At 30.9% G+C, this 26,171-nt stretch overlaps 1 protein-coding gene across 1 annotated transcript; it reads left to right on the top strand.

Annotated features, from left to right (window-relative positions):
* Nucleotides 1-127: 127 nt before the first annotated feature.
* Nucleotides 128-25,255, top strand: LOC129219832 (signal peptide peptidase-like 2B). The gene is made up of 15 exons (XM_054854137.1): nt 128-363; nt 1,120-1,233; nt 5,884-6,063; nt 6,427-6,513; nt 6,597-6,736; nt 7,168-7,349; nt 8,814-8,910; nt 9,737-9,850; nt 9,948-10,029; nt 10,574-10,648; nt 10,745-10,798; nt 13,955-14,054; nt 15,263-15,340; nt 18,076-18,230; nt 21,652-25,255. Exons 1-15 carry the CDS (start codon nt 307-309, stop codon nt 21,826-21,828), a joined length of 1,692 nt encoding a protein of 563 aa, XP_054710112.1. The 5' UTR covers nt 128-306; the 3' UTR covers nt 21,829-25,255.
* The last annotated feature ends 916 nt before the right edge of the window (nt 25,256-26,171 follow it).

The raw sequence follows: 26,171 nt of genomic DNA, 5'->3' as shown, positions 1-26,171 counted from the left end.
AAAGTTTAATTTGAGTCTGCTGAGCTAGTTCAAGCTTAGCAAGATTGAGTGGGGCTGGGATCATGTGCAGGACCCAAGAAAACTTCACTATCTCTAGCTTTGAATATGGCAACAAGAGTTGCCGTCACGACATCTCGCTTTCACTTTCGTCGTAACAATGAATCTATTACTAAATTAATAATATTAATGATTAGATTTCATAATATATATTTCTAAATAGAATATATAAAAATAAGCTGCAAAGATTCGAACCTTTTTAGCAGCTGTAGTCTCTCATTTATCGTCTTTGTCCTCCGTCATTCAAAGATGTGTGGGCGAAATATGTTGCTAATCTGTTTGTTATTGTTCCTCAAGTCCGTGGAAGTGAGTTACTTTCAACTCATAAGATTCAATTAGTCACTTGTTCTTCTATTCTAAGACATCCTTCTAATAAAATATTTTCACAATAGGCATTATTATTTCTGATGCACTTGTTTAATATTAGTTTTATCTTAAAAGATACTAAAATTATATAATGAAATCTCATTGAGTATACTCATATTTACTAGCCTGGATTTTTCTACTGCCTTTCATTTCGTGATTGTAAACTCCTGACACAAATGTTAGCATTTTTTTATGAGAAAATGTTTGTATGTTGTGATATAAAAATTGAAAAAGTAAGAAAAAAATAAATATTTCCTTTCTTTAGTTATATAAAGGCTTCAAACTCAATTGAATTTCTTTGTTTGATTATTTATATCTTTGTATCAATTCTTTTCTGTTTGAAGTTATTGTTGTGAATTAAACTTTCAGAAGACGTGCAATATTAAAATTAAAAAAAAAAAAAAATCTTGGACCATCAGGATGCTAACCAGAGACCACATGAATAGTGCTCCAAGCGACATCGAAAACCCCCTAAAAGTGCGTTTTTTAAAATTCAATATCAAAAAGTTTTTGTGACCGAGTCCCCTTGCATCCACCCTTGAAAAAGTTATCCATGAGAATGAAGGATGTCATTTTTATAGCACTTCAATTTTGATGTCTACCTACCAAGAAGTTCTTGAATAAAATTTATATCTTATGAATTTCATATAGCATTAAATGCAAGGTTAAGATTGAATGATTTTTTTATCATTATAGTCAGCTACAAATGAATATGGAGTACTTGCTGCTGAATCATCATCAGAAAAAGAAAATTTTTGCATTATTTATTTTAAGGAGTTTGCTCCACTGCCTCAGGAGAAATCTGAAGCTGTAAGTTTTGTATATTTACATTGTAATTTTTGGTGAGAGGGATGGTATTAAGAAAACGCATATTTATGATAATTTAACAGATTTATACCATGGTTTGTTGATTGAAATCAGCTTGATTTAAATCAAGTGATTTAAAAAAAAAAAAAATCATTGATTTGAATCAAGTGATTTTTTAAACAAAATCAAAAATTAAAATCAGTTGATTTTATTTTTATAAATTAATTTTGCATTTTTAAAATGTGTTGCTCTTAATTTAATTGCACTGCATTATACAATCTTAACTTCAGCAGGCAAAACTACATAGACCCCTCTTTCTGTGTGTGTAGCAGATTATCACTCTTGCATTGCTTTTACTCCAAAATGAGTTCAGAACAAAATAAAAATTTGTAGTTTTTCTTACACACTATGACTAATAGTGTTAAGAAAAGTAATTGTTTAACATATTATTTTTCACTAAAAACATATATTGTCACGTAGGTAGTGTAAGGAGACCAAGTGAACACTCTAGGTAAAGCAAGAGACGTAGTTTATTAACAGAGCACCACAGCTGCACTCGGCTCAGAACTACTTCGGACCGAGAAACAAGTCACTTATATACAGTGATCAAATATTCCAGAATACAAGATTTGCATATTTTAAATTTACATGTTTTGGAATATTCTAGAAACTACTAGAACAGGAAATAAAATAAATAAAGGTAATTACAAGAACGTACAATTAATTATTTCTCTTTTCAAATCACCGTCCCGCGGTCGGTTTTGAACCGAGGTCGTCGAGGTGGTAGTCCGAAGCCTACCCGATCACGCCACAATGGCTGGGAGAAGAATTGACTTTGTGACAATATGATGGCGGAAACCTTAAAGCAAAGCACAAATCGAAATCACAGCTTATCTATTACATAGCATTATAATGCAAAAATTTTTAAAAATTATTAAATAGAGAACTTCATTTTAATAGTAAGTGGAATGGATTCATCTATTATATTAAAGTTTGTAAATGTAAAGTAATTAATATCTTCAAAGATTTGAAAAAATCAAAAAGACCTGATTTAAATTTTAAAAAAATATCCGATTTAAATTAAAAAAAAAATAAAACTTCTTTGATAATTTAATAAATATATAAAAAACCACGAACCCTGATTTATACAGTACACAGTGAATACCATTGTAATTACGCATCTGTTTCAGTGAAATAAATGTTCAGGCCCATTTTATTTACCATTGCATTGCTTGAATTTCATTACACAACAAAATTCCAGTTATAATGAACAAAATTTGGTCCCTTGAAGTTTGTTGTGATGGGATTAACCTGTATCATTGAGAAATATTTCTTATTAGCTGTATTGCCCGTTGTTGCACAGTCTACGTCAAAAATAAATTTAGTAAAATTTCCTATCAATGTCTAGGAAATGGGAATTCTTTTACTCAAAATTTAATTTTAGACCTCTTTGGGTTTTTCTAACATCCCAAAACGTCAGTCATCTGTATATATATTAACGAGCATCAGGCATGATCTTTCCACATTGACATGGTCATTAGAATGATGATTGTTGGAAAGATGAACTCGCATACATTAATAAATTATGTTTTGAAAAATTCAGAAAAATATTTAAATACTTAGACTAAAAGTAATTCTAAAACCAACATACCTCAACTAAATAGAATTTTGCCAGTCTATTGTGTTCCACAAAAGCTATTAAAATTGACAGAAAGTGCAGTTGATATTTAAGGGATGGATAGGGTTTTTATCTTCAAAAAATTGATTTTTTCTTTTTCATCTTTTCTTTTGGTTAAACCTTTCCCAAAATTTGAAGTTGATCTGAACTAATTTCAAAATTATTCAGTATATTTAGTCTCTTCTCCTTCAAGCTGTAGCTCCGACAGCTGCAAAAGTCTGCAGCTGTTCCAACAGCTGTGGATGCTAGGAACCTCTGCTGCTTGCTTGGGATTAGTTAAATATGCTTAAATAAAAAAAAAGAAGCTACAGGGACTGTACTTTAACCCCTTCCCGCTCGCTCCCGAAAAAACGCCATGCTGGGGTTTCAACCTCCATTTCTCACTGCCATGTTGGGGTGTGCAATATTAACGCGACAAAACTATTAAAACCAATTCATTTCATTTGCCCGGAATACATTTTATTTCTCTCTTTATACACTAGATGGCAGCACCAGTCCATTTTAAATGTAATTGCAGTTTTTAAATGTAATTGCAGAGATGAAGAAAGGAAATTTGGTACTAACTTACCAGATTGTGACTTTGGGCCTCTGTTTCTCAAACTTTGAAATTCACCACACAAGAAAAATTTACTTATCTTTACTTATATTACACAAAAGATTAATAAAATTATTTTTTAATGTTTAAAAGATGTATTTCTTAAATTTTTGCTGCTTGCTTGAGCTTGCTTGTTGACTTTTCATAAAATTTTAAATTTTTTTAAAATTTTAATCTAAAAAACATTGAAAATGCAAAATTGAATGCACATGTTGTTCATACACTTATTTTTATATCATTTTCTTAAATAAAAAAAATAGACATTTTTATGACCGTTTTCTTGAAAATTATCCGATTGTTAAGGGGCTAAATAGCTGGAATCAATGGCTTTTAGCTTCTAAAATTTTAAACACACTTTTCTCTTGTTCACTGCCATTTTAAAACTACTGATCCGATTCCTTTCAAATTTGGTACCCATATTCTGCATGCAAAAAACCTCCTTCCAATGTTGGCTTTTAGAATTTTTATTTTCTTAAGCACTTTTAACTTAAAGTAACCACGAAAAATTGTAAGTTTGACAAAAAAGAAATATCCGAGACTGTACGGGAGAGGATTTTTTAATCCTTCGACTAAATTCAAATAGTTTTCGATTTCAGATGATTGCCAGTTGAGATACAGTGAACACCACAAGTTGTCTTTCTCTAAATGAGCTCTGGGAAAAGTTTGTCTGTGGTTATTTGTTGATCAAAGCTGCATAGAAGAATGTTTAAAACCATACATAATAATACATAAAAGGTTTTAATAAATTTAATCAAACCATTTTTCTGCAAATACAGTATGCAAATAAAGTATTTTTTGATGCAGCAAATCCTATCCTTCTCTTAAAAAAAAAAAAAACCATGAAAACTAAATCCATTATTCTTTTTGAAAATAAAAGAGTTTTCAGTCATTTTTCCATAAAAAACTATGATTAAGAAAGAAAATATATTATTAAGAAAGACAATTCTTTTTTTTTTAAATTTTAATTCTTAATGTTTGTTTTTTATTACTTTTCTTCACGAAAGTATTGTCTGTTACGAATCGGAAATTCAACTTGATTTAATTTCAATTCCGTGATCAGAAACTGCAGATGATACTTTAAAAAGAAGATAAGCCTCGTTTTAGAATGTGAAATCAAATTAAAATGAAGAACTTGGGTGTTCTAGTTATCTCTCGAACTTTGCAGCTGATTCAATATAGTGGCTAATTCAATATAGCTGGATTTTGTTCTAATTTGGCAATTTGATTCATTAAAGCGGTTGATTAAACAGGGTTTGTACACTCCTTCAAAACTGCTCCAATACTCCTTCATTATGGAATATTTTTTAAAGGGCCCTTCAAACTCCTTCATTTTGGTGGTAACTCCTTAAAAATTCCTTCGTTTTTAGTTCAAGACTATAAAATTTTTCTCTATGACTGACTTAAAATACCTCGGTCAACAACTTAACATCGACACAAGGGCAATGGTATAAGGACGATTTTGATGTAGTAATTTCGTATATTTATTATTTTCATAAAGATGTGATTTACAAATTGAGCATAGAAGTCGTAAAAGTTGAAGGTGAAAATATTATTAGATGACTAAGACGTTTCATAAGTTAAGTAAAACATGCTTAAATAGTGTAAGGCTATTTTTTCAAGTATTATGATTATTGCCTTTCCACTACTCTCAGCAGCAAACATCAGTTTGTATAATTATTATTTAAATACTTAAAAATACATAAGTTGATGTGCTATATTAAGTGATTGTGTTAAAAAAACAATTGTTTAGTTAATCGTAGTAATGATATTGTAGAAAGGGTCATCCACAAATGATGTCATGTCTTGAGGGGGAGACGTATTCATGAAATTGTGACATGACAAGGGGAAAAGAGAGGATGACAAAGTGACATTCAGACAAACAGTTATTGTAACAATATGTTTATAAAAAAACAAAACATGACATGTGACAAGAGAAGGAGTTAGGTGAAATGTGACACTTTGTGACAAAGGGAAGTGGGTCAAATATGTTGGAAAAAAATGCGACACCATTTAAGGACAGCACATGAGTACTTCTTCAAAATCTCATTTTACCCCTCCAAAACTCCTTCATTTTATTTCTGAAATTGAGTATGAACCCTCTTCAATTAACCACTGATTCAATTAACCAGCATCCGCTGTGTTTCTCATTTGAAAAAAAATTGTCACACATTCATCTTTTAGGTTTTTATGCAAAATACTAATTTTTGGTCATGGGTAAGTACCGAACCTGGATAAATACCCCAAAATTACCTTCTCCCAGGGTATTCACCCAATCCACACCACTAGTCCCAAACAACATATTAAAGAGAGTTGACTGTGTTTATTTTTTATTTTTAAATATATATGTATTCATTTTTATGTCCTTGTTTTCCTTATGCAGAAATTTCACTTTTGGGAGGACACCAGTAATGTAGATTGGTGTGAAGACCATCCAGAAATTGATTCCAAAAGTAAAATTCTTTTACTCAACAAAAATAATTGTAGTATATCAGATCAAGCTCGTAATGTACAAGATCGAGGAGGGGAAGGTATTCTTTTCATCACAGAACGTGGACGAGTGGTAAGATGATGAAGGTTTTAATCATTGATTTTAAAGTTTTTTTGTTTTTGTATAATTTAGTATAATTTCCACCAAGTTATGCTTTTTCAACTAAGTTATGTACTTAAAATACAATAAAATATAATTAATTATCATAAATCATGTTTCATTTTTAAAGTCAGGCTTTGATTTTTTGAAAATTCAAATAGCTTTTCTCAGTTTTAATAAAATTTCAAATCATACCATAATCATTTCATTGTATTAGAAAATAGTTTTTTAACTTAAAGTAATTTTTCCCTGTATTAATATTTGTCTTTTAATATAATGAAGTTTGAAATACATTTTGTTGAAAGATTTCATTCACGTACTAATTTTCTTTTATAGGGTCATTACCAAACTAATGATACAGCTGCACAAATGATCAACATTTCTGTTGGATTGATATCTGAGAACTCTGTTGACCGCTTAAAGGTAACAAAGAATTATATTGCATTTTGTGACTTAAAATGTAATACATTGAAAAATTCATACTTTTTTTTTTCCTTTCCATTTAGAAAATGGATAATACTGTTACTGTTCGGTTATTTGCCCCGTTGAGTATGAATTTTGACTTCAGTCTCCTTGTGATATGGGTTATAGCCTTAATTACTGTAACAATTGGTGCTTACTGGTCTGGTCATATACGTTTTGCTATGTAAGTATTTTAACTTCTTGTAAATCCAAATCTTCATGTCCATTTTTTTCTTAATATTTTGTTATGCATTTAGTATTTTGATTTTAAAAAAGCTCAGAAACTTTTATCAGAATTTAAAAAAAAGAAAAACTTGTTTTCTTGGTAATGGACGCATCTTGTTTGTTATGTTTTATCTCACACTGTTTTCTGTTTTTGTTACATTATTATTTCAGCTGCTGTGTATATTCTTATTTTACTTTTTGGTTCTATATTAGAAGTTATTGCTTTTACAGTAGTATGGAATTATGGTTCAAAAATATTTTATTTTTTCAAAGATTGTGTAAAAATAAATTGTAGCTAAGAATTCAGACCAGATGCTTATTTTGTAAAACTCAGATTTCTAAGACATGTTTTTTTTTTAATAAAAGAAATTGTTTTGTCATTTTTTTCAGCTACTGTAAAGAAATGAGTTTACTTCCTGGTGGAGCTGACAGGGAATTACCAAATAAACCCTGTGTAAAAGCAAACACTGCAGAAGATAGTGTGATTAATGTCAGTCCCTATTATGTTGGTGCTTTTGTCTTATGCATGGGGACGATGCTGGTCTTGTTGTACTTCTTCTTTGATTATTTGGGTGAGAAATTTTTCTTTCTTTTGTGAATTAGAGATGACTATCTCTAAAGGGCAGCTGGTTTGTCCTTTCATATCTTTAGTTAATTTGCAACAGGGTTCGCCAATATATATCACAATGTATATCCAATATTTATTTTGAAAATATCATGATATTTTGATAGTTATTTTTCAACTATGGTATTTTCAATATAAAAAGTATATTAATCATAGTAAAATTGTTCATTTATTATTGAAAATAACCAAAAGGTTATGTACTATATTTTTATGATGTATTAATACATCAATAATATAATAAAGTAATAGAATACTCCTACTTTACTTGTATTTTATATTCATAAAATAATATGTAATGCAACAATTTTAATTCATACTAAAAGTGCCTAGTTAAATGTTAAACATTGCTCAAAAAAAAAAAGAAAATGTCTTATGACTGTGCACCGACTAATGTATATATTTCATTTCTGAATCATGTAACTGTAAAAGTAACTAACAGAAGAAAAATGAATAAAACAGCTAATGCTAAATAACTACATTAAAATTGATAGAAATTTAAAATGAAATATTAGATATAAGTAATGAAAGAAGCTTCAATTTTAAGTATACATATTGTAATTATAATAGAAAAAGAGTGATTTGAGGATACATTTACTATTTGGAAGACTTTAGTTTGTAGTAATTGAAAATATCGGATATATATCAAAATATTTGATATATATGAAAATATCATATTTTCGAACCCTGATTGGAAACTATTTTCATTATTTTATTTATCTTCCACTTCCTACAAGTAACCAAAATTAAAGAAACTAAAAACTGTTAAATGAGTACATTAAAGTGGAAGTCATTACTTTGTGGTGTGAATTAAGAACTGAAATGCTTCATTTAGAAGGATTGTTTACCCCTCACACAGCGGAAATAAGAAATGTAAGCAGCAGAGAAAACTCAGAGCGTTAGCATTGCAGCTTCTTGCATAGAAAACAATAGCTCTCTTGGCTACTTATATAAGCAGATTATGTTCTTAAAAGGTGTGAATAAGTTCTCAAAGAGATAAATGATATTAGAAGTATGAAAATCAAAACCAGGAACGAATTGACAAGAGATCACTGTGCTCTCCCAAAAAACTGTCTGACGATTCAGAGATTTTGAAGACAATATTGCAATTTTTAAATGCCCGAACATCCCTTCTCAGTAGATGTAAGTATGTATACATACCAATACTTTATACTTCAGCAAAATTTCATTTGGTAAATAGGGAATTCCCCCCCCCCCCCCCCCGAGAAATTAGGTTCAGGGCGTCCCTGATTGAGACTTAAGAATTTACACTAGCTGACACATTATTGAATATAAAAAATAAAATTATTTAATGTAGAAATTCCTTCGATTATCATTATGTAAAATATGTTTATGTCAAAATAATTTTGTCGGATTTGTTTCTCCTTTTCTAAATATTTTTTTTTCTTTTTAGTATACTTCATAATAGGTCTATTCGTTTTGGCTAGCGTTTTATCTGTGCATAGCTGCTTAGAGCCTCTCTTTTTGAAAATTCCAGCTACTATTTGCAGGTATAAATTATTTTTTCTCTCTTTCTGTTATTTCTGTAACTAAGCCTATTTCTACATGCAGTATACCAGACGGCCGGTTATCACATCCTGAGACTTCAATTTTGTTCTTATTAGAACTCCTCAGAACGAAATTACAGTCTCAAAATGTGATAACAGGGCTGTCTGATATATTGCATGTAGTTCTACTTTAGGGGCAGTAACTTGCTGCTAAATAAGCCTATTTCTATCCAATGCAGTTTTTTTTTATTCTATGCATTTTTAACTAAAGTGATATAAATCTTTTTTGCATTGTATAGAATATCTTTACTAATAATACAGCTGGAAGTCTCTCTGTCTGGATCTCTGTCTAGATCTCTATCTGTCGGGATCTCAGTGACGCGCATAGCGCCTAGACCGTTCGACCGATTTTCATGAAATTTGGCACAGAATTAGTTTGTAGCATGGGGGTGTGCACCTCGAAGCGATTTTTTGAAAATTCGATTTTGTTCTTTTTTTATTCCATTTTTAAGCACATTTTCCTGAGCAAAATTATCATAAGATGAACAAGTAAATTGCCAAGTTATCATAACGTAGAACTGTAACATGGGCAAGCCAATTGGCGAGAAATTCATCATACATTATTTGTAAATATGCAGGCGAACCAAAAGACCTCTTAATTTTCTACTATGGGCAAAGCTGTGCGGGTGCCACTAGTTGTATAATAAAATGATTGTTAATCTTTTACTGTATGAGTTGAAATTTTAATTGTGCAATACTATATACTTTTTCAAAAGTATTACAAGCATGAAGTATTTTCACTTAATTTTTTTTTTCCTTTTCCCTTTAGACCTACAGATTTCAGGATCAGAAGCAGCACCTATCATATTGATTTTCGCCAGATTTTACTTATTTGTTTATCTATTGCAATTTCTGTATATTGGTTGCTGATACGTAAAGACAGGTAAGAGAGGAAAAAAAACTATTCTATAACTGAGTTTGTAGTTTATAATATAGTCATATATATATTTGTCTCACTTTTTTTTTAAATCTTACAAAAGAGGTGCTTGGATTCTGCAAGATATTCTAGGAGTTGCATTTTGTATACACATGCTGAAGAATATCAGGCTTCCTAGTTTGAAAGTGAGTGTCTATATAATTATTACAATTGTGTAGTATTATTTGTGTAGTATTGAGTTTTTCAGCCATGAGTTTTTTGTACTTGTTTTCATGTCATTTAAAGTGAAAATGCTATAACTTTTAAAACGTCTTTATTGATAATTATTAGAGGAAGAAGTTATAATTTTCTTTTAATGACTGTCTTTTTGAAATAAAATCTCAGTTATTTGACATATTTATTATTGCGTTGAATTTTGAATGCAATATTTGTATGTTGTACTATTCAGTGTTTGCCATAACTAAAAAAAATTCCTTCTCTTTAATATACTTGTATCTTTACAAACATAAAAACCATTTTTAAAAAAGGCAGTGAAAAATAATTCTGTGAAGATCATATTATTTATTGTATATAGATTTGATTTGATGAACAAATTTAATGTGTGATGTGTAAATATTTTCCACATAAGTCATTTCACTTTTTTTTTTTTGTTGATAGCTTAAAACTTGATCTCATACTTGAAACTCATACTTTATAAATTGAACTCATGATTACCATTTTATTTTTCAGATATGTACTGTGCTTCTGGTTCTACTCTTCTTCTATGATATCTTTTTTGTGTTTGTCACCCCATTCATGACTGTGGTAAATCCAATGCTTTCTGATATTTCTATTAAATTCAAATAAACCTTTAACTGATTTCTTAATTCTTTACTATCCTCATTGTTCTATTTAATTTAGAGAGGAGAAAGTGTCATGGAAGAAGTTGCAACTGGTGGAAAATCTCAAGAATCGGTAATTAAAAATATTTAAATCCATTAGTAATATTCTTGTAATTGTACACAATTTCAGCATTTACAGTTGGCTCTCTGTTTAACGATGCTCTATTTAAAGGCTTTCTCTATTTAAAGATGACTTTTCACGCTCCCAAATGGTCCACTTTAGTTTTAAAAGCATACTATTTAAGGACGTTTTCTACTTAAGGACGATTTTTTGTGGTCCCTTGAAAGTTGTTAAACAGAGAGCCAACTGTACTTACATGTACCAGATGGTTATAAAATAAGTATCTCTATTTGGAGCAGTCTGTAGCTTGAAAGAATCATCTGTTTGCAACCAAAAATGGAACATTTACTAATCTTGAAGGGGGAAGAAGGATAGTGCAATAAAAAATTTTAGGTGCAAAATTTGCCTATTGGTGGCGCCTTTGAATTTATAATGTGTAATACATGAGGAAAGAATTAGCATGTAAAGCTGAGTGGTTTATTCAATATTGTTACAGGCATATTACGCTCATGCATGACGGTGCCGATCAAGTTCAGGTTCCATGACTTGACCATTGAACTTTAGGACACAATACAGGCGGTCTGCGAAGTTTTCAACTGTGAAATCCAAGGCATCTGAAGTGATGTTTTGCACATGTTAAGTAATGTTATCTTTTAGTTCACTGAAGTATGTGACACCTCCACGGTACGCATTGGACTTTAAGAATGACCAAAACCAAAAATCACATGACTGGCGTCAGATCAGGGGATTGAGCAGACCATGCCATTTGAAAATACCTGCTTATTACCCTATCATCTGTGAAATGTTGCCATAAGAAATTTTTTACTGCTCACCCAATATGGAGTTAGGCTCCATCTTGCATAAAAGCTGTTTTGGAAAGACACCGTTTTTGCTGCAGTTGACGAACAACAAAAGCTCCCAAAATGTTCTTTAAAATCTCAACATGTGTGAATAGCTTTAAAATTAAAGCACGATCTGACAAACTGAGAGACAACTCGGCAGAAATGACCGCATCTTTAATTTTTGTGATTACTACAGTGTTTGCATTGTCAACTACATCTTTTGAAAGCTTCAGCGCCTCCTATTTGTGATTTTAGCAACTAAATTTTTTTTGCACCATCCTTCTTCCCCCTCCAAGATTAGTAAGTGTTTCAATTTTGTTTGCAATCGGATGATTTTTTTAAGTTACAGACTGCTCCAAATAGAGATACTTATTTTATAACCACCCGGTACTTTGCTCACATGTTTATTTCGTTTTGAAGTGTTCAATTTATATCACTGGTTCCCAACTTTTTTGAGTCGATTGCCCCCCACTGCAACTTGACTGACACCTATCCCCCCCCCCCACTTCTTCCTTGAAAAAAGCATAATTTAGCGCTATTGAACATCCTTGTTATTGACAATCTAAATTATTTATTTAAATTTGAAGAAAAATGTATTTAAACTAAAGCAAATGTATCAAATCACTCTTGAACAAGAGATAAATAAATAAAAGCACCTTTCTTTATATTTTTTAATACTTCTTTCTTTTTTAAAACAAATTGATTGGTACCAAGATTATTGAAAAACTTTTCCAAAAAAAGACATTTTGCATGAAATTTTTTTTAAATTGGAATTGGGGGGAAATAAAAGCACCAACTCTTCAAAATTTGAAGGGAAAAATTATATATATATATATATATATATATATATATATATATATATATATATATATATATATATATATATATATATATATATATATAATGAAATATTTAAATATTCATGAACTTGGGGGTGAACTATAAAATAATTTTGAAAGGTTCCACCGAAGTATAAAGAGGCAGCTTCTGAACTTCAATTTGTGTATTTTTTAGCTTGTGATTCCTTGTCTGAACTCCTATCGGTTCTGAATAAGTTTTGGGTTTTGATATTTGCTGGCTTTTAATTACTATTATTTTGTCTTAAATACTCATCGCCCTTCTATCGCCGCTCACAAATTTATTGCCCTTTGAGGAACTAAATCCCCTCTTTGGGGTGATCGCCTTCAGGTTGGGAACCACTGATTTCTATGAACAGTGCTCAACTTGACTGCCATTAAGTTCAACTTTGTAGATCAATGACATTTTACTATCTTTCTTCATTTTATTTATTGATCATAGGACAAAACAAATAAAATGTTTTAAAAGTATTAAACATTGGTTAGAAGTACCTTCATTAAATAACAGATAATAAACTTGGAAACAAATTATCAGTGGTTGTTTAAAGAATACAAATTGTTCAGTTAAGATAGTCATCCAATAACTAATTCAGATTGTCTAAAAATAAATCTGTGATCAACTGGTTGAGGTCAATGCATTGGGAACCCCTCATGTATATGATATAAGAGCAGCATTCAAGCTTTAGTTTCTTTTAAGCTGAGAATAGTGTATCCCAACACCACTGCTTTTGATTAGAGGCTGTTTATTATAACAGTTATTTTTCAAGTAAGTCATAGATGTAAAATGTAGCCATGCATGTCATGATATTATCCTTCACTGATTTATCTTGCCAATGCCCCGAAAGTGCTTGAATTGTACTCTGAAAATAGTGCATGCTTTCTGTTTCTGTTAATTAAATGTCTTATTTCATTTCTGCTTACATTTACTTTTTTGTACGCTTGCCAGGCGTCTCGGTTTTCAGACGAAGTTCCGATGTCCCGGCTAGTTTACTTCACATCCCGGTAAAAGATAAACTTGATTACAAATGACCAATAAAGTCAAAATAATTAACTGTTAGGGAATGTTTAGGATAATTACTTCTAAAATAAGTTCTAGCCAATTAGAAAAATGTAAATATTCTTAAAATTTTTATTCCTTGTTCAAAGAGTGTTTCCTTTTACTTAACTTACTTATAAATATTAACTTGTAAGATATAAAATGATAAAATTTATCTGCTTGGGTCATTCATTATTATTTCCGATATAGGTTCAAAATTAGTAACCATTTATTCATAGCATTCACAATGAACTACCTTCTACAATGAACCACCCTGAAAACCAGCCAAGGATATGTACCCTTATGAATAGCCGTGACTCTGGGGCCGAGGGGCATTCCAGGGTCCCGGTTGAGAATTTCAGATATCTGGCAAGCCTACTTTTATAGCACGTTATACATAATTGTTAATATTTTTGCTCCTTTTTTAATTTAGCTTCCTATGGTTCTAAGAGTTGCTCACTTTGGTTTTGATCCATTAGCTATATGCTATCAGCAGTTTTCAATGTTAGGCTTTGGTGATATATTGGTTCCAGGTTTGTATTTATTTTTTTAATGATCATTCTTTCAGTTTATCCAGCCATGTTACTTTAAAAAGCTTTTTGTTTCCAGTATAGTTAATTTTCTTTTAAAACAATTTTGCTTTATGCACACAAATTTTTCCTTGAAATATAGAAATAAATTTTACCTGTGCAGAATCTTGATTGAGTAATAAAATACAGTCGAGTTTCCGTATAGCAAACACTCTATTTAGCGAAGTTCTCTATATAATGAAGTATGTTCAGTGCCACAAAAAGTTTCAATAAAAAAGCATACAAATCTGTTTTTCTTTAACCGAATATCAAACGGCCAAATTTCTCTATTGCAAAGTTTTTATGGGGGAGAAAGCATCGATGTTTTGGAAAATATCTTTTGGTGCTTTTGTCCAGGCTTACCCCATTCTACAACTTATCTTGTCTTTCAACATTCCTTTCTTTTTGTCACTTGTGATGATGGAAGGGGAGGGATTTGAAAGAAGGAGAGTAGAATTCCTAGAAGGGGTGAGGTTTCCTGGAAATGCGTGGACGCTAGGCTCTAGTCTCTTAAATTGACCACGTGCACATTTCACTCATTTTAACCTTGCTCTGCAACGTGGTGCGTTGTTCTCAAAATGTCGAAGAGAAAGTGTTGGAGTGTTTCAAGGGTACAACAAAAATCACGGAATGTTTCCAATGTTAAACAAGTGTCATTGACTAAATTTAGGTTTAATTCTTTTAATCAATGTGTAAAATTTTGCTAAAATTCAGAAATTGTACAACAGATGCAAGTAGCAAACCTGATTAAATTTAATTAGTTAATAAATTCCTTTGATTAGTTTTATTTCTTAATTTAGTACTTATGTTAAATTAATATCTTTAAAATATACACAATATTTTTCGTGGTAATATGTATTTAACTTCAAAATAATTAATCTGGATTTAACTTAATGTATATAGCATTAATTGAAAAATTAACCATGGAAATTTACTATTGTCTATAGAGTGAAGTTTCGATTTTAACCTTTCCACGAACCTTTTTAAAGATCTCTTGTGACTTCGTTATATGGAGACTCCACACTAATTTTAAAATAATTAAAATATGTTTTAACAAAATTAAGATTTACCTTTTTCAGCAAATTTTGAATCTGTTTTCAAAGTTGTTTAGTTTTAGTTATTTTGCATTCTTTGACATAAATATGAGTCATTAACTACTTTCAATTTTTTAGGATTGTTGATATCTTATTGTCATGGATTTGACCTGATCACAAATAAGAAAAGTCTTTACTTTCCTATAACTGTTGCAGGTAAGGCAGAAAAGTATTATATTTATACAGTTGAACTGTGTTGTTGTAAACCATCTGCAAACTCAATAAATGGTGCACTATATTTAAAAACTTTTGATTATTTCATAGATTTTTATAGGTTTTTTTTAAATATGCTGCATGTACTGCAGTAATAAGCTATTGACGGCTAATTTTTGGTCACTTAAATCAACAATTTACCAAAAGTTAGAACTGGCAAATTTTAAGTTTGTTGTATGAACTTTTAACTTTATACTTTGTCAAAATATGTTTTTGATTGAACTCATTTCAATTTTAACCATTAACTTTAACCATTCAATAACTTCTGCTTTTAGCAGAAAAGGGGAGAGAAATTATAAACCACAGGAAAAGATGCCGAATCAAGGTGAGATCAACATAGCCTTGGGAAAAGAAGAACCTAAGCTCGAATTTGGCCTAGTGCCGAAAGTGCCTTTCGTCCGGCGGTAGAAACGTCATGGAGAATAAATGTTTTCATTAATATCTCTGTTGATTAAGGTTACAGAAAAGAAAATCTTCCTAAACATGATAGCAGAAAATTTTTGAATCTATTGATAACTGGTTTGATCCTCGATTATCTGGCATTTGGGAGACGTTGAAGTGATTAATTACATAAGGGTCCTGAGGGGGAATTGGAGAAATCTCTATATACCCTTTGGGGGGGGGGCTAACCCATTCTTACGTAATATTTTCCATGTCGATATTTTATATTAGAAATCGCGCAGTGAAATGGTTTGGTAGGGATTACGTTTCATTTGAGTCTGGAAGGTAAAAAACATATTAGGATGAGCTGTTTGTTACTTGTTTTGCAAAGAATTGAAAATAAAATAAAATAATTGCACTATGTACAGCATGTTTTATTTTTAGTTAGTATTGCATCATTAAAAAAAAATTAAAAAAACATTGAGTCTAGAGAATCTGAATTGATCTTGTTTTAACTGTTTTAATTTATTTTCTTTGAAATTAATTAAAAACTAGTCGATCATTATTTTAAAAGTGTTATTGGTTTGCAGAGTGTCTGATTTGTGTTAAGATTATTAAAAGACTTACTTTAAACTTCTAAAAGTTTCTTACTTTAAACTTTTAAAAGTGTTATTGGTTTGTAGTGTCTGATTTGTGTTTAAAATTATTAAAAAACTTACTTTAAACTTCTGATAAATGGTATTTGAAATACTAGGTATTTACCTAATAATATAATGATAATATATAGTTGACAGCAATAAAATAATATAATTTACCTATTGAAAAATATCTTTTATTTACATCAAACTGGGAGTTTTAGTGTATCTGATCCTTTTCTAACAATATTGAACTGTTTTTAAAAACAAAATGGAATCTTAGGTAAGAAAAGGGGAGAGGGGTTTGAAAAATCTTACCTAGGTTCGTACGCTCCTTCAAAACTCCTCCAGTACTCCTTCATTTAGGAAATTTTTCGAAGGGCCGTTTTGGTTTTTGACTCCTTCAATACTCCTTCTTTCTTTCATAAAATACAACCTTCCTCTATGACAGTAACTTAAAATACTTCGATCGAGAGCTTAACTTCGTCACAAGGGCGAAAGTATAAGAGCAATTTTAATGTAGTAATTTGTTTCTTTATCTTTTTTATAAAGATGTGATTTACAAATTGATTATAGAAGTCATAAAAGTTGAAGATGAAAATATTATTAGATGGATTAAGACATTTCATAAGTGAAGTAAAACATGCTCAAATGGTGCTTGGCTATTTTTTTAGTTTTATGATTACTGTTTTTCCCTTCATCACACTCTCAGCAGCAAAGGGCAGGTTTTTAATTATTATTAAAAACACATAAGTAGATGTACTACATTAGGTGATTGTGCTAAAAGGACAATTGTTTAGTGAATCACAGTTATGATATTGTAAAAAGGTCATCACAAGTGATGTCATGCCTTGAGGGGGAGACAGGTTCATGAAATTGTGACAAGAGGAAGAGAGAGGAGGATAATATGTGACATCACATAGTTATTTTAACAATTTGTTTAGAAAAAAAATATGACATGAGACAAGAGTAGGAGTCTGTGAAGTGTGACATATAAAGGGGGTCAAATATGTTGAAAAAAAGGGACATCATTTAATGACAGCCCATTAGTACTCCTTCAAAACCTCATTTTACTCTTTCATTTTATTTCTAAAATTGATTACGAACCCTGTCTTACGTACCCTTACATAAGGGTGGGGGGGGGGGGGGGTTCAAAAATGGCCAAAATCATCCTTACATATTTAATGAATGGCCCCTTACATAGAGTGATACACTCACTTTTTAGTAAGTAAGATGTATACTCAAAAGGTCTAAATGCTCTCCCATTACTATTGCGATGCCTCTCATAGTGATCGTGTCATTTCACAAATAGCCAATCAGAAGTGACTATTTGACATAGTTATGCAAACAGGCATAGATATAGTTGAGTTTTAATCGTATACATTTGCATGCAATACTGATTGATAACTCGCTGCCTTTTTGGAGTCTGAATTGCCGTCACATGACCGAAAGGGACTGGGGAACCAAATTTCATCCCAAACTTTAATTAATTTCTATACACGTGTTTTTAGGAGTTATAAAGAATTGGTTTGTTAATGTGCATCACAAATTTTATAATTTTTTTAAAACAGCCTATTTAGGGTTATCCTTTTTTTATGTGTATGACATCTTTTTCTATAATGAAGTGTCTTATAATTTTACAATTATAATATTTTTTTCCAGCTTATGGCATTGGCTTATTGATTACATTTGTTGGATTATTCTTGATGAATACAGCCCAACCAGCTCTCTTGTACTTAGTTCCCAGTACTCTTTTGCCTCCTTTCATATTGGGATGGTGCAGAAAAGAACTTTCTCTTTTATGGAGCGGTTTTAAGGTAAGACAACATTCTGTAAATACATAAGTAAAGTATCAAATGTGTGAAAAATAATGGATGTTTATTCACCTGGAGACTAACTCTAACTATTTGATATAATAAATCAATCATTTTAGTTCTAATTTCTATCTTTTTTCTTTAATATGAGTTGTTGAGAGCAAAATAAGTGTTAGTCATATACAGGGTGATTACGATTGAATCTGCCGTACAAAAAGAGGTGATAGAAGAGCCCAAGCGTAGCATAGAACCACCCATTATCGTGTCTATTCCTTAACCCTAACCAAGTTATGGTAGATGTAAGAATAATGAGTAAAAACACAAAATTCTGAGAAAACAACCGGTTTCTCAGATTCCTTTAGGTCTTACACACAAAATAAGTACACATTTGGAAAGAGCAGACTAAATCCTACAAAATGACACTTTTCCCATCAAGATAGTCACATTTTACAGCAAGCTACAAGCTTTGAAACACTGGACACACTCAGAATTGAAATGGTGCCAAAGTTTTCAATCGACAATTTCAAAAACAACTGCTTGAGCTACAATCGATCAAATCTACCAAAAACTGTCCCATTTCACTAGCTTTCAGATGATACAACAAGGAATCATATTGGGCTTTAAGTTCAGCAGAAATTCAGGCTTTTGTTTGAAGCAGTGTAAAAATCTGCATTCGTTGAAAAAGGAAAACCAGCGGAGAGTCACTGTTTTCTGTTTTATATTTCACGTAAGCATGTTGCTTTCTTTGTTTAGGAAAATGATATTTTTATATCAAAATTAAGGTTTTAACATTTTATTCAGTGAAAAAACACAAGAGATAGCAATAAGTAGAAATAAAAGAAACATTACTTTCCCGTGCTTTTTACAAAGGAAAAATCAACCGTAAAAAAGTTACACCAACATCACATTGAGTGAATAGTTCGTCGTTCATAGCGTTTTAAAGAACGACTACTGAACCATTCAATTGCTCAAGATCCTGTTCTTTTGACCTACACCTCTTCAGCTCTCTATGACTCAAATATTTATTCACATTTTACTTAGAAGGTTTTAAAATGAAGCAAATGTAAATTAAAGCAGTATGCAATCTCATAGCATATTTCGGTAGAGTTTATTCACTGTTTCACTTAAGATGCTTCATCAACTTAAAGCTAAATAGCTTACAGTCAAATTATGTGAGTGTGCCACATCATATGCACCAAATACAAAGAGTTTAAATAAAGTTATGCAAAAGATAAAGCAGAGTGCAGAACTTCCATCTGTTTTAAAAAAAAGTTTCCTACCTCTTATAGTTATGCCCCAATCTATCTGGCACAACCTAGCCCAGTGGCTCCTATTTTTTTAGGAACCATTACCCCCTTACAAAGGTTGATTGACACCTATCCCTCCCCCTTTCCTCCTTTCAAAAAAAAAAGAAAAGATGCTGTAAACATCAATGCTATTGTAAATATAAATGCCTAATTAGAATTAAAATACATGCAGTATATAAAACCAATTGTATCCTTAAACTAACTAATAAATAAATAAATACAATTACCTCTTTAGGTTTTTTTTTCTTTTCCAAAATGAACTGGTAAATATTTAAAGGAAAATACTTAACTAAAGATCATTGTCGCACTTTTCAAAAACAGATTTACATTTTTTTTAATGTTTTTCCCCCTTTTTAAAATAGAATCTGGGGAAGTTAAAAGCTCGGACACTTAAAATTAAAAAAAATTATAATACAGTAGGCGCCGCTTAATGTGATCACAGTTAAAGTTATCATTCGCTTAATGTTATCAGAATCACGAAGTCCCGGAACACTTGTATGTTAACACACGTTAAAAAAGTCGGATATTGTAATCAGCGTCTTCGTTTATTGTTATCAACTTTTCATAAACTTCCAATTTTTTCCCCGTTTATATTCCTCAATTAACATAGGCAAACCCTGACGAGACTAACTTTCTGTGTAGCATTTTGTGGTTTTCAATAGCAGTTCAAAATTTTTTTAGGAATGAAGCTACAAAAAGTTTGCCCCCCAGTGACCACAGACTCCCCCTTAGAAAACTTTCTTTTGCACCTAAAAAAATTCAGTCGCTGGACATGTTGCAGGCATTGATGTAGAACCTCCATTGTTGCCATTACTTTGTAAACTATTAAAGAACTGTGTCGAGATTGAAAACAAAGCGAAGTTAAATTAAAATTTAAACAACAAGCAAAACCATGCTTCAAAAGATAGAAAAGCTGAATGTGCTTTGAGACTGGTCTACGAATGTCAGGGAAAACGATCATATTTTACTTCACCTATTACTATGTGATTAAAAATTGCATAATTTAGCTTTAACTTTTTATAATTCAGATATTTCCATTCTGTTAATTTAATAATTTATAATTTAAAACTGCGTTCAGTTGAGTTATTGTGATTTCAATTTGAGGTTGCCAAAATAAATGCACCTTAATTGGAAAAAAATCATTATTTTGTGTCTCCTGGATTCTTTTCGGTTATTGTTATCAAAATGTATTTGTCCCAAAGTGATCACATTAAGTGGCGCCTACTGTAAATGGAAATACATTAACTTTGCGATGAGGATATAACATTTTAAAACAATTTAAGTATATTTGAGAAAACGAATGGGGACATACCAAAAGAGTTACTTTCTGGATTTTTCAAAAATATTTGTAGAAAAAAATGAATGAGTTATTGCTTAATACTAATAGGAATATTATAACATTGGAAAAGTTATTTCTAACTATTAAAAAAAAAAAAAAAAAAAAAAAAACCTAGGCCAAACAATTCTTGTGTTAGGCTGTTGGGACATAATATTGTTAGCATTTTGGAGAATCCCCGGAATACATTTATACCTATGTAGTGCATATACTATAACATTAAAAAAAAAACCTGTTGTGTTCCCAAACTATGTATAGGCCCTCAATATAACAATGTATCCCTCTGCAGCAATATATTCTTTGGTCCCCAAAATATTGTTGTAGTGAGGTTTTACTATACTTATTGCCTCCCTATTGCTACTCACAAATTTATCAACCACTTGAGGAGCCAAATTGCCCCTTTGGGAGCAGTTTGGATTGACCGCAAGAGTTCACCCCTAGGTTGGGAGCCTCTGACCTAACCCCTGATGTCACAAACTCACCCCATTTGGTAGTATTTCCATTGATTTCATTCAACCCAGAAATTTTTGCAGAAAAATTTCATAATTTTAAACATTTATTACTTCTGCAAGTTGTAGTTTAACAAATTTTTGCATTGAAATTAATAATTTCATTATTTAAAAATGCAGAAGAGAGAGTTAGGGATAAAGTTGTGTTTAAGTTGTCCCAAAAATTCTTACCCAAGGTAGTTATCCAAAATAGTAAAGAACTAGTTACAAACCTTGTAATGGTACATAACTCTTTATCATTACTTAATTTTTTGACTTTGTTTCATGTTTAGGTTGTGCGTCCAAGGTCTAGACATCCTACTGTTCAAGTAGCATCAAATGCTTCACAAGCTGCAGTTCCTGAGCAAGTTGTACCATCCTCTGAGAACACATTTCTGGATAAGGATGGCATTAACCCAGCAGGAACTACAAGTGAAATCGCTGGTGACAGAAATTATTTATTGCGGTAACACTGTTACCATGCATGTCAAGTTGTTGTTTTGTGTAATCAAAATTGTGAAACTTTTAAACTTCACTTAAAATTTGTATTGTCTTTCATCGTGTTAAAGAACATGTATTCCATCATTGTTCCTTATTGCTTTTTTTTAAAAGAAGAATTTCAAATGAGCTTTTACTCTTTGTCAAAGCTTATTAAAAGTCATAATGTTTTAAACCTTTTTTTTTTTTTTTTAGGTTTTTGTTTTTAAATGGTTTGAAGTGTTTTCAAGAGTCTTATTTTAACAGTATTTGTAATTAAAGAACATTTTATTTACATAATTCAGTTGAAACATTTTTACAATGCCAACTATGTAGTCGTAGCTTTTTTTCTTTTTTAATATAAAACTGTAAATAATCAAATGTTCTCATTTGTCTTTGTTGAAGCTTTGTTCTTTTCAAAATGAGTATTTAATGGCTCCAGTTTTTAAGTGGTTCACTGCAACATGAAGCTAATGTAGTTGAAGTACATTAGCTTCATACATAAAATGCACTGCCAGCTCAGTTATTCCATTCGAGGGCTGCAGTTTTGTGCTTTTTAGAACTCATCAGCCTGGAATAGACAGTAACTGAGCTAGAGGCGAAAAACCTCTTAAAGGAGCCAAGAGAGCCAAACAAACTGGTAGCTAATGTAGAATTAGCTCACCGGACGAGTGACTGGTTCAACTCAAAGATTGATGGCAAAGCTACATTAGCTACCAGTTTGTTTGGCTCTTTCGGCTCCCTTAAGAGGTCTTTCGCCTCCAGCTCAGTTACTTCCTATTACGGGCTGATGAGTGCTAAAAAGCACAAAACTGCAATCCTCGGATGGAATAACTGAGCTGGTGGTGTATTTTATGTATTTCTGCCTTAATCCTGGCTTAGGGTGGTAACTTGTTGCAAAAAACATTAGCTTCATGTTGCAAAAACTTGTTTTTTAATTCAATATATTGCTTGGTTACAGGATTTGGAGCAAAATATAAATGTATAGTTTTACTATAAAAAATTTTCATAGATTCTTGCCTCACAATAAAATTTGAAACAAGTTATGTTGTTTCCAAAAGAAATATAGATCCAATATTTTTATTACTTGAATAATAAATCTGCAATCCAAAGAGTTAATTCAGAACATATGCTAGTTAATCTTACACTGTTTTAGACATTTATTTTGATTTCCTTAATTTAAAAGAAAGAAAAAAAAGCTTTAAGTTTGTAACTGCTATAAAAAAACTCACATGAGAATCAATTATGTATGGATTGCTAATTCCTATCATTTTATCAGCATATGTAACTCTAGATGCTAAAATCAGAACGCTGCAACCATTGATCCTCAATATTCACCAAATTTTCTAATGTAATCTACTTTATGACAAATTATACATGGACATGCTTCTTGTACTTCTTCCCATCATTGCTTGTTTGCATCAAAACACATTTAATTAAGATGGAAAATTTGATCTGAACTACGTTTTTAGTACTGTAACAGTACATTTTATACACTTTTGATACAGCAGGAAAAAATATCTTTAAAAGAACTTAAAAACTTCTGAAAATATAAAATCATGTTTTTAGTGCCCATTTGGAAAATTGTTTCAATAAAATATTTTGTTAAAAATTAATCAAATAATTAATCATACAAAGCACAACATAAATTACTGAACATGAAAGAAAAAAAAAGAAGAAGCTTGACTAAATTTGATCTTGAATTGTTTAAATCGTCCTAAGCAGTGGTCAACCCTGTTTGAATTTTAAAGCTTCAAACTATAAATTATTAGATTGAGCATGTTTTATGTCCCAAAAATGTCTTGAATAGAAAATTTATTGTATCTCATTCTCCCCTCTCCCACCTGTTTTTAAAATGCATATTGACTTATTGACATTGTATGAAATGTACTAGTCAAATATGATTTTTGGAATGGGAGAAAATAAAATAAATTGAAAAAGAATATTAGCAATTGCACATTTTTTTGGAAACATCTGTTCAGTGATTTTGCTATGTGTTTATGAAACTATTTCGAATCATTTGCCAAAATGTCGTGCAGTTCGGTTGCCAGTTTTAAATTATACAAAAGTCATGTTCATGCGTCCGCCCACGCCTGATGGCCCCGGAAAGGTGTTGGACAATGCGCAGGGACATTAAGGGATGTATTATTTGCCTTTTGCAAGCAAAACTCTCCGGTTTGGTTGCCAAGTCGATTTTTTGGGGCTAGCCCTTAAACTATTAGCCATGGGATAAAAATAAGTCAAGAGAAGCAGTTCTGAACTAGAAATCTGATAATAAAAAAGCCGATATTCTTTAAAAATAAAGTTTTCCCCCACAGTTAATAAATAATAAATGAAATCTGCCCAAAAATTTTTCCGCCTAAATTTTAGCGCTTAGTGTTTTTAAAAGCTCAATTAATTGGTAGATGCTTCAGAGAAGCCTGCCTATAGCTTTTCTCACAAAAAATGAAGATAATGCCAACTTGACCGTTTCATTGCAGTACTAGAAGTGCGAGTACTGCATTTGAGATTACTTAAGAGGAACTAAATCATTTCTGAAAAGCTGGTTTTTGATCTGGCTGTATAAATAACTGTTAAAATATTTTTTTGTTCTCTACAAAATTGAATGTTATTCTGGAAAAATGAGTTGTATTTCCCTGAAAAATTTAATATATTTTTTCTTTTGATATATTTTTTTAATATTTATCACAAAATTACAGTATGGCTTTAGGTATTTTAATAGAAGATTTAATTTTAGGTATTTCAATAGAAGAGCTTTGCATTACTTTTTATAAATATTCTTCACTTGCACTGTAATGGAAAAATCTTTGTTAAAGAAAATTTATGATGGGATCATTTGGGTATTTTTTCATGTCTGCAGTATTAGTTTTAAAAGTTCATGTGAAGTATTTTTTATAGCAAAATATATATATATATATATTTAAAAAATCTGAGAAATTTATATACATTTTGTATTTTCTGCTATTATACATATAAATGCTGAATGGAGAATAATTTTTACAGTATTGTGTTGGAATTAGCTTATTATAATCAAGTGTTCTAAATGTTGTAATAAGGATTGTGATGTATTGTGAACAAAATAAATATTGATGTCTGTGATGATATACAACTAATATGTTGTTTATGACTTCTCATGCCAAATGTAAATTGAATTGTTTAATTAGTTGTTAATTACAAGTTTATTTGAGATGTTGCTGTTTTGCACAAAATTATTTTCAGTTTTGTGCATTTTTGTGTTAGGCTCTATAATATTTTTTATTTCTCCAAAATAATTTAATTAAACTTTTTTTGGTTTAAAGCTTTTTAAATAATGTTGATTAAAATATTTTTATGATCGTTATTTAATATTTAACATTCTGTTACAAAGCATTTAAAAATCAAAACTTTTTTTTAGCTGTTGCTTATTGTGTAATGTATTTATATGAACAATAAAATTGTATAAATATCTATACTGTATATTAGTTTGCTTACATAACTAATTCCTAACCTTTTGAACTTACAAACTTTTTAAAAAAATTTGTGTATGTAACTAAAACCCACTATAGATAATACAATGTGCTCTCTGTTTAGCGAATGGATCACAAAAAATTGTCCTTAAATAGAATGCTTTTAAAACTACAGTGGAGCATCCAGGACCAGGAAAGGTCGTCTTTAAATAGAGAAAGTCGTTAAATAGAGTGTCGTTAAACAGAAATCCAACTGTATTATATCACCTTGTCTGGCTTGTAGCCATGGCCAGATTTACGTATAAGCTGAATAAGATTAGGGGCCCTCAACTCCCAAAAAATTGTATAATTTGTTCATGAAAAATAAGTACTTAAAAGAATAAATTTCATTTTCAAGTGCTTGGAAACCTTGAAAAGGGTTGGCTCCAAACCTTGAATTTTAAAATTTCTACAAATGGGAAAGGATAGGTTGGAGGAATTGATCATGATACATCAAATTACGCTCTTTTTGCTACATCCTGCATTAAAAATGTTAAAATCATGGTTTTCACATTTCTGTAACATCAAAGGCGTGCGCACGGGGGTCATCAGGGGTACCCCCATTAAGCTCAAAAAAAAAGACGAGATTAATAGTTCAGAGCACCATAATGTGGGGCAGGGCCGGATTTGGAAGTGTGGAGGCCCCGGGGCAACAAAGGAGTGGAGGCCCCTAATCAGGGTTTGAAAAGATCATCATATTTTCGAAAATATCCGATACTTTGATATATATTCGAATATTTTGATATATATGTATATATCCGATATTTTTGACCCATGAAAGTTAGGATATTTTGTAAAAATTGTATTGTGGGGCCCCCTTTGTTGTGGAGGCCCCGGGGCAGTAGCCCCGC

The sequence above is a fragment of the Uloborus diversus genome, chromosome 4 (assembly GCF_026930045.1).
Source record: "Uloborus diversus isolate 005 chromosome 4, Udiv.v.3.1, whole genome shotgun sequence".
Lineage (NCBI taxonomy): Eukaryota > Metazoa > Arthropoda > Arachnida > Araneae > Uloboridae > Uloborus > Uloborus diversus.
The sequence above is the reverse complement of the archived record's forward strand: the minus strand, read 5'-3'. Positions and strand labels throughout refer to the sequence as shown.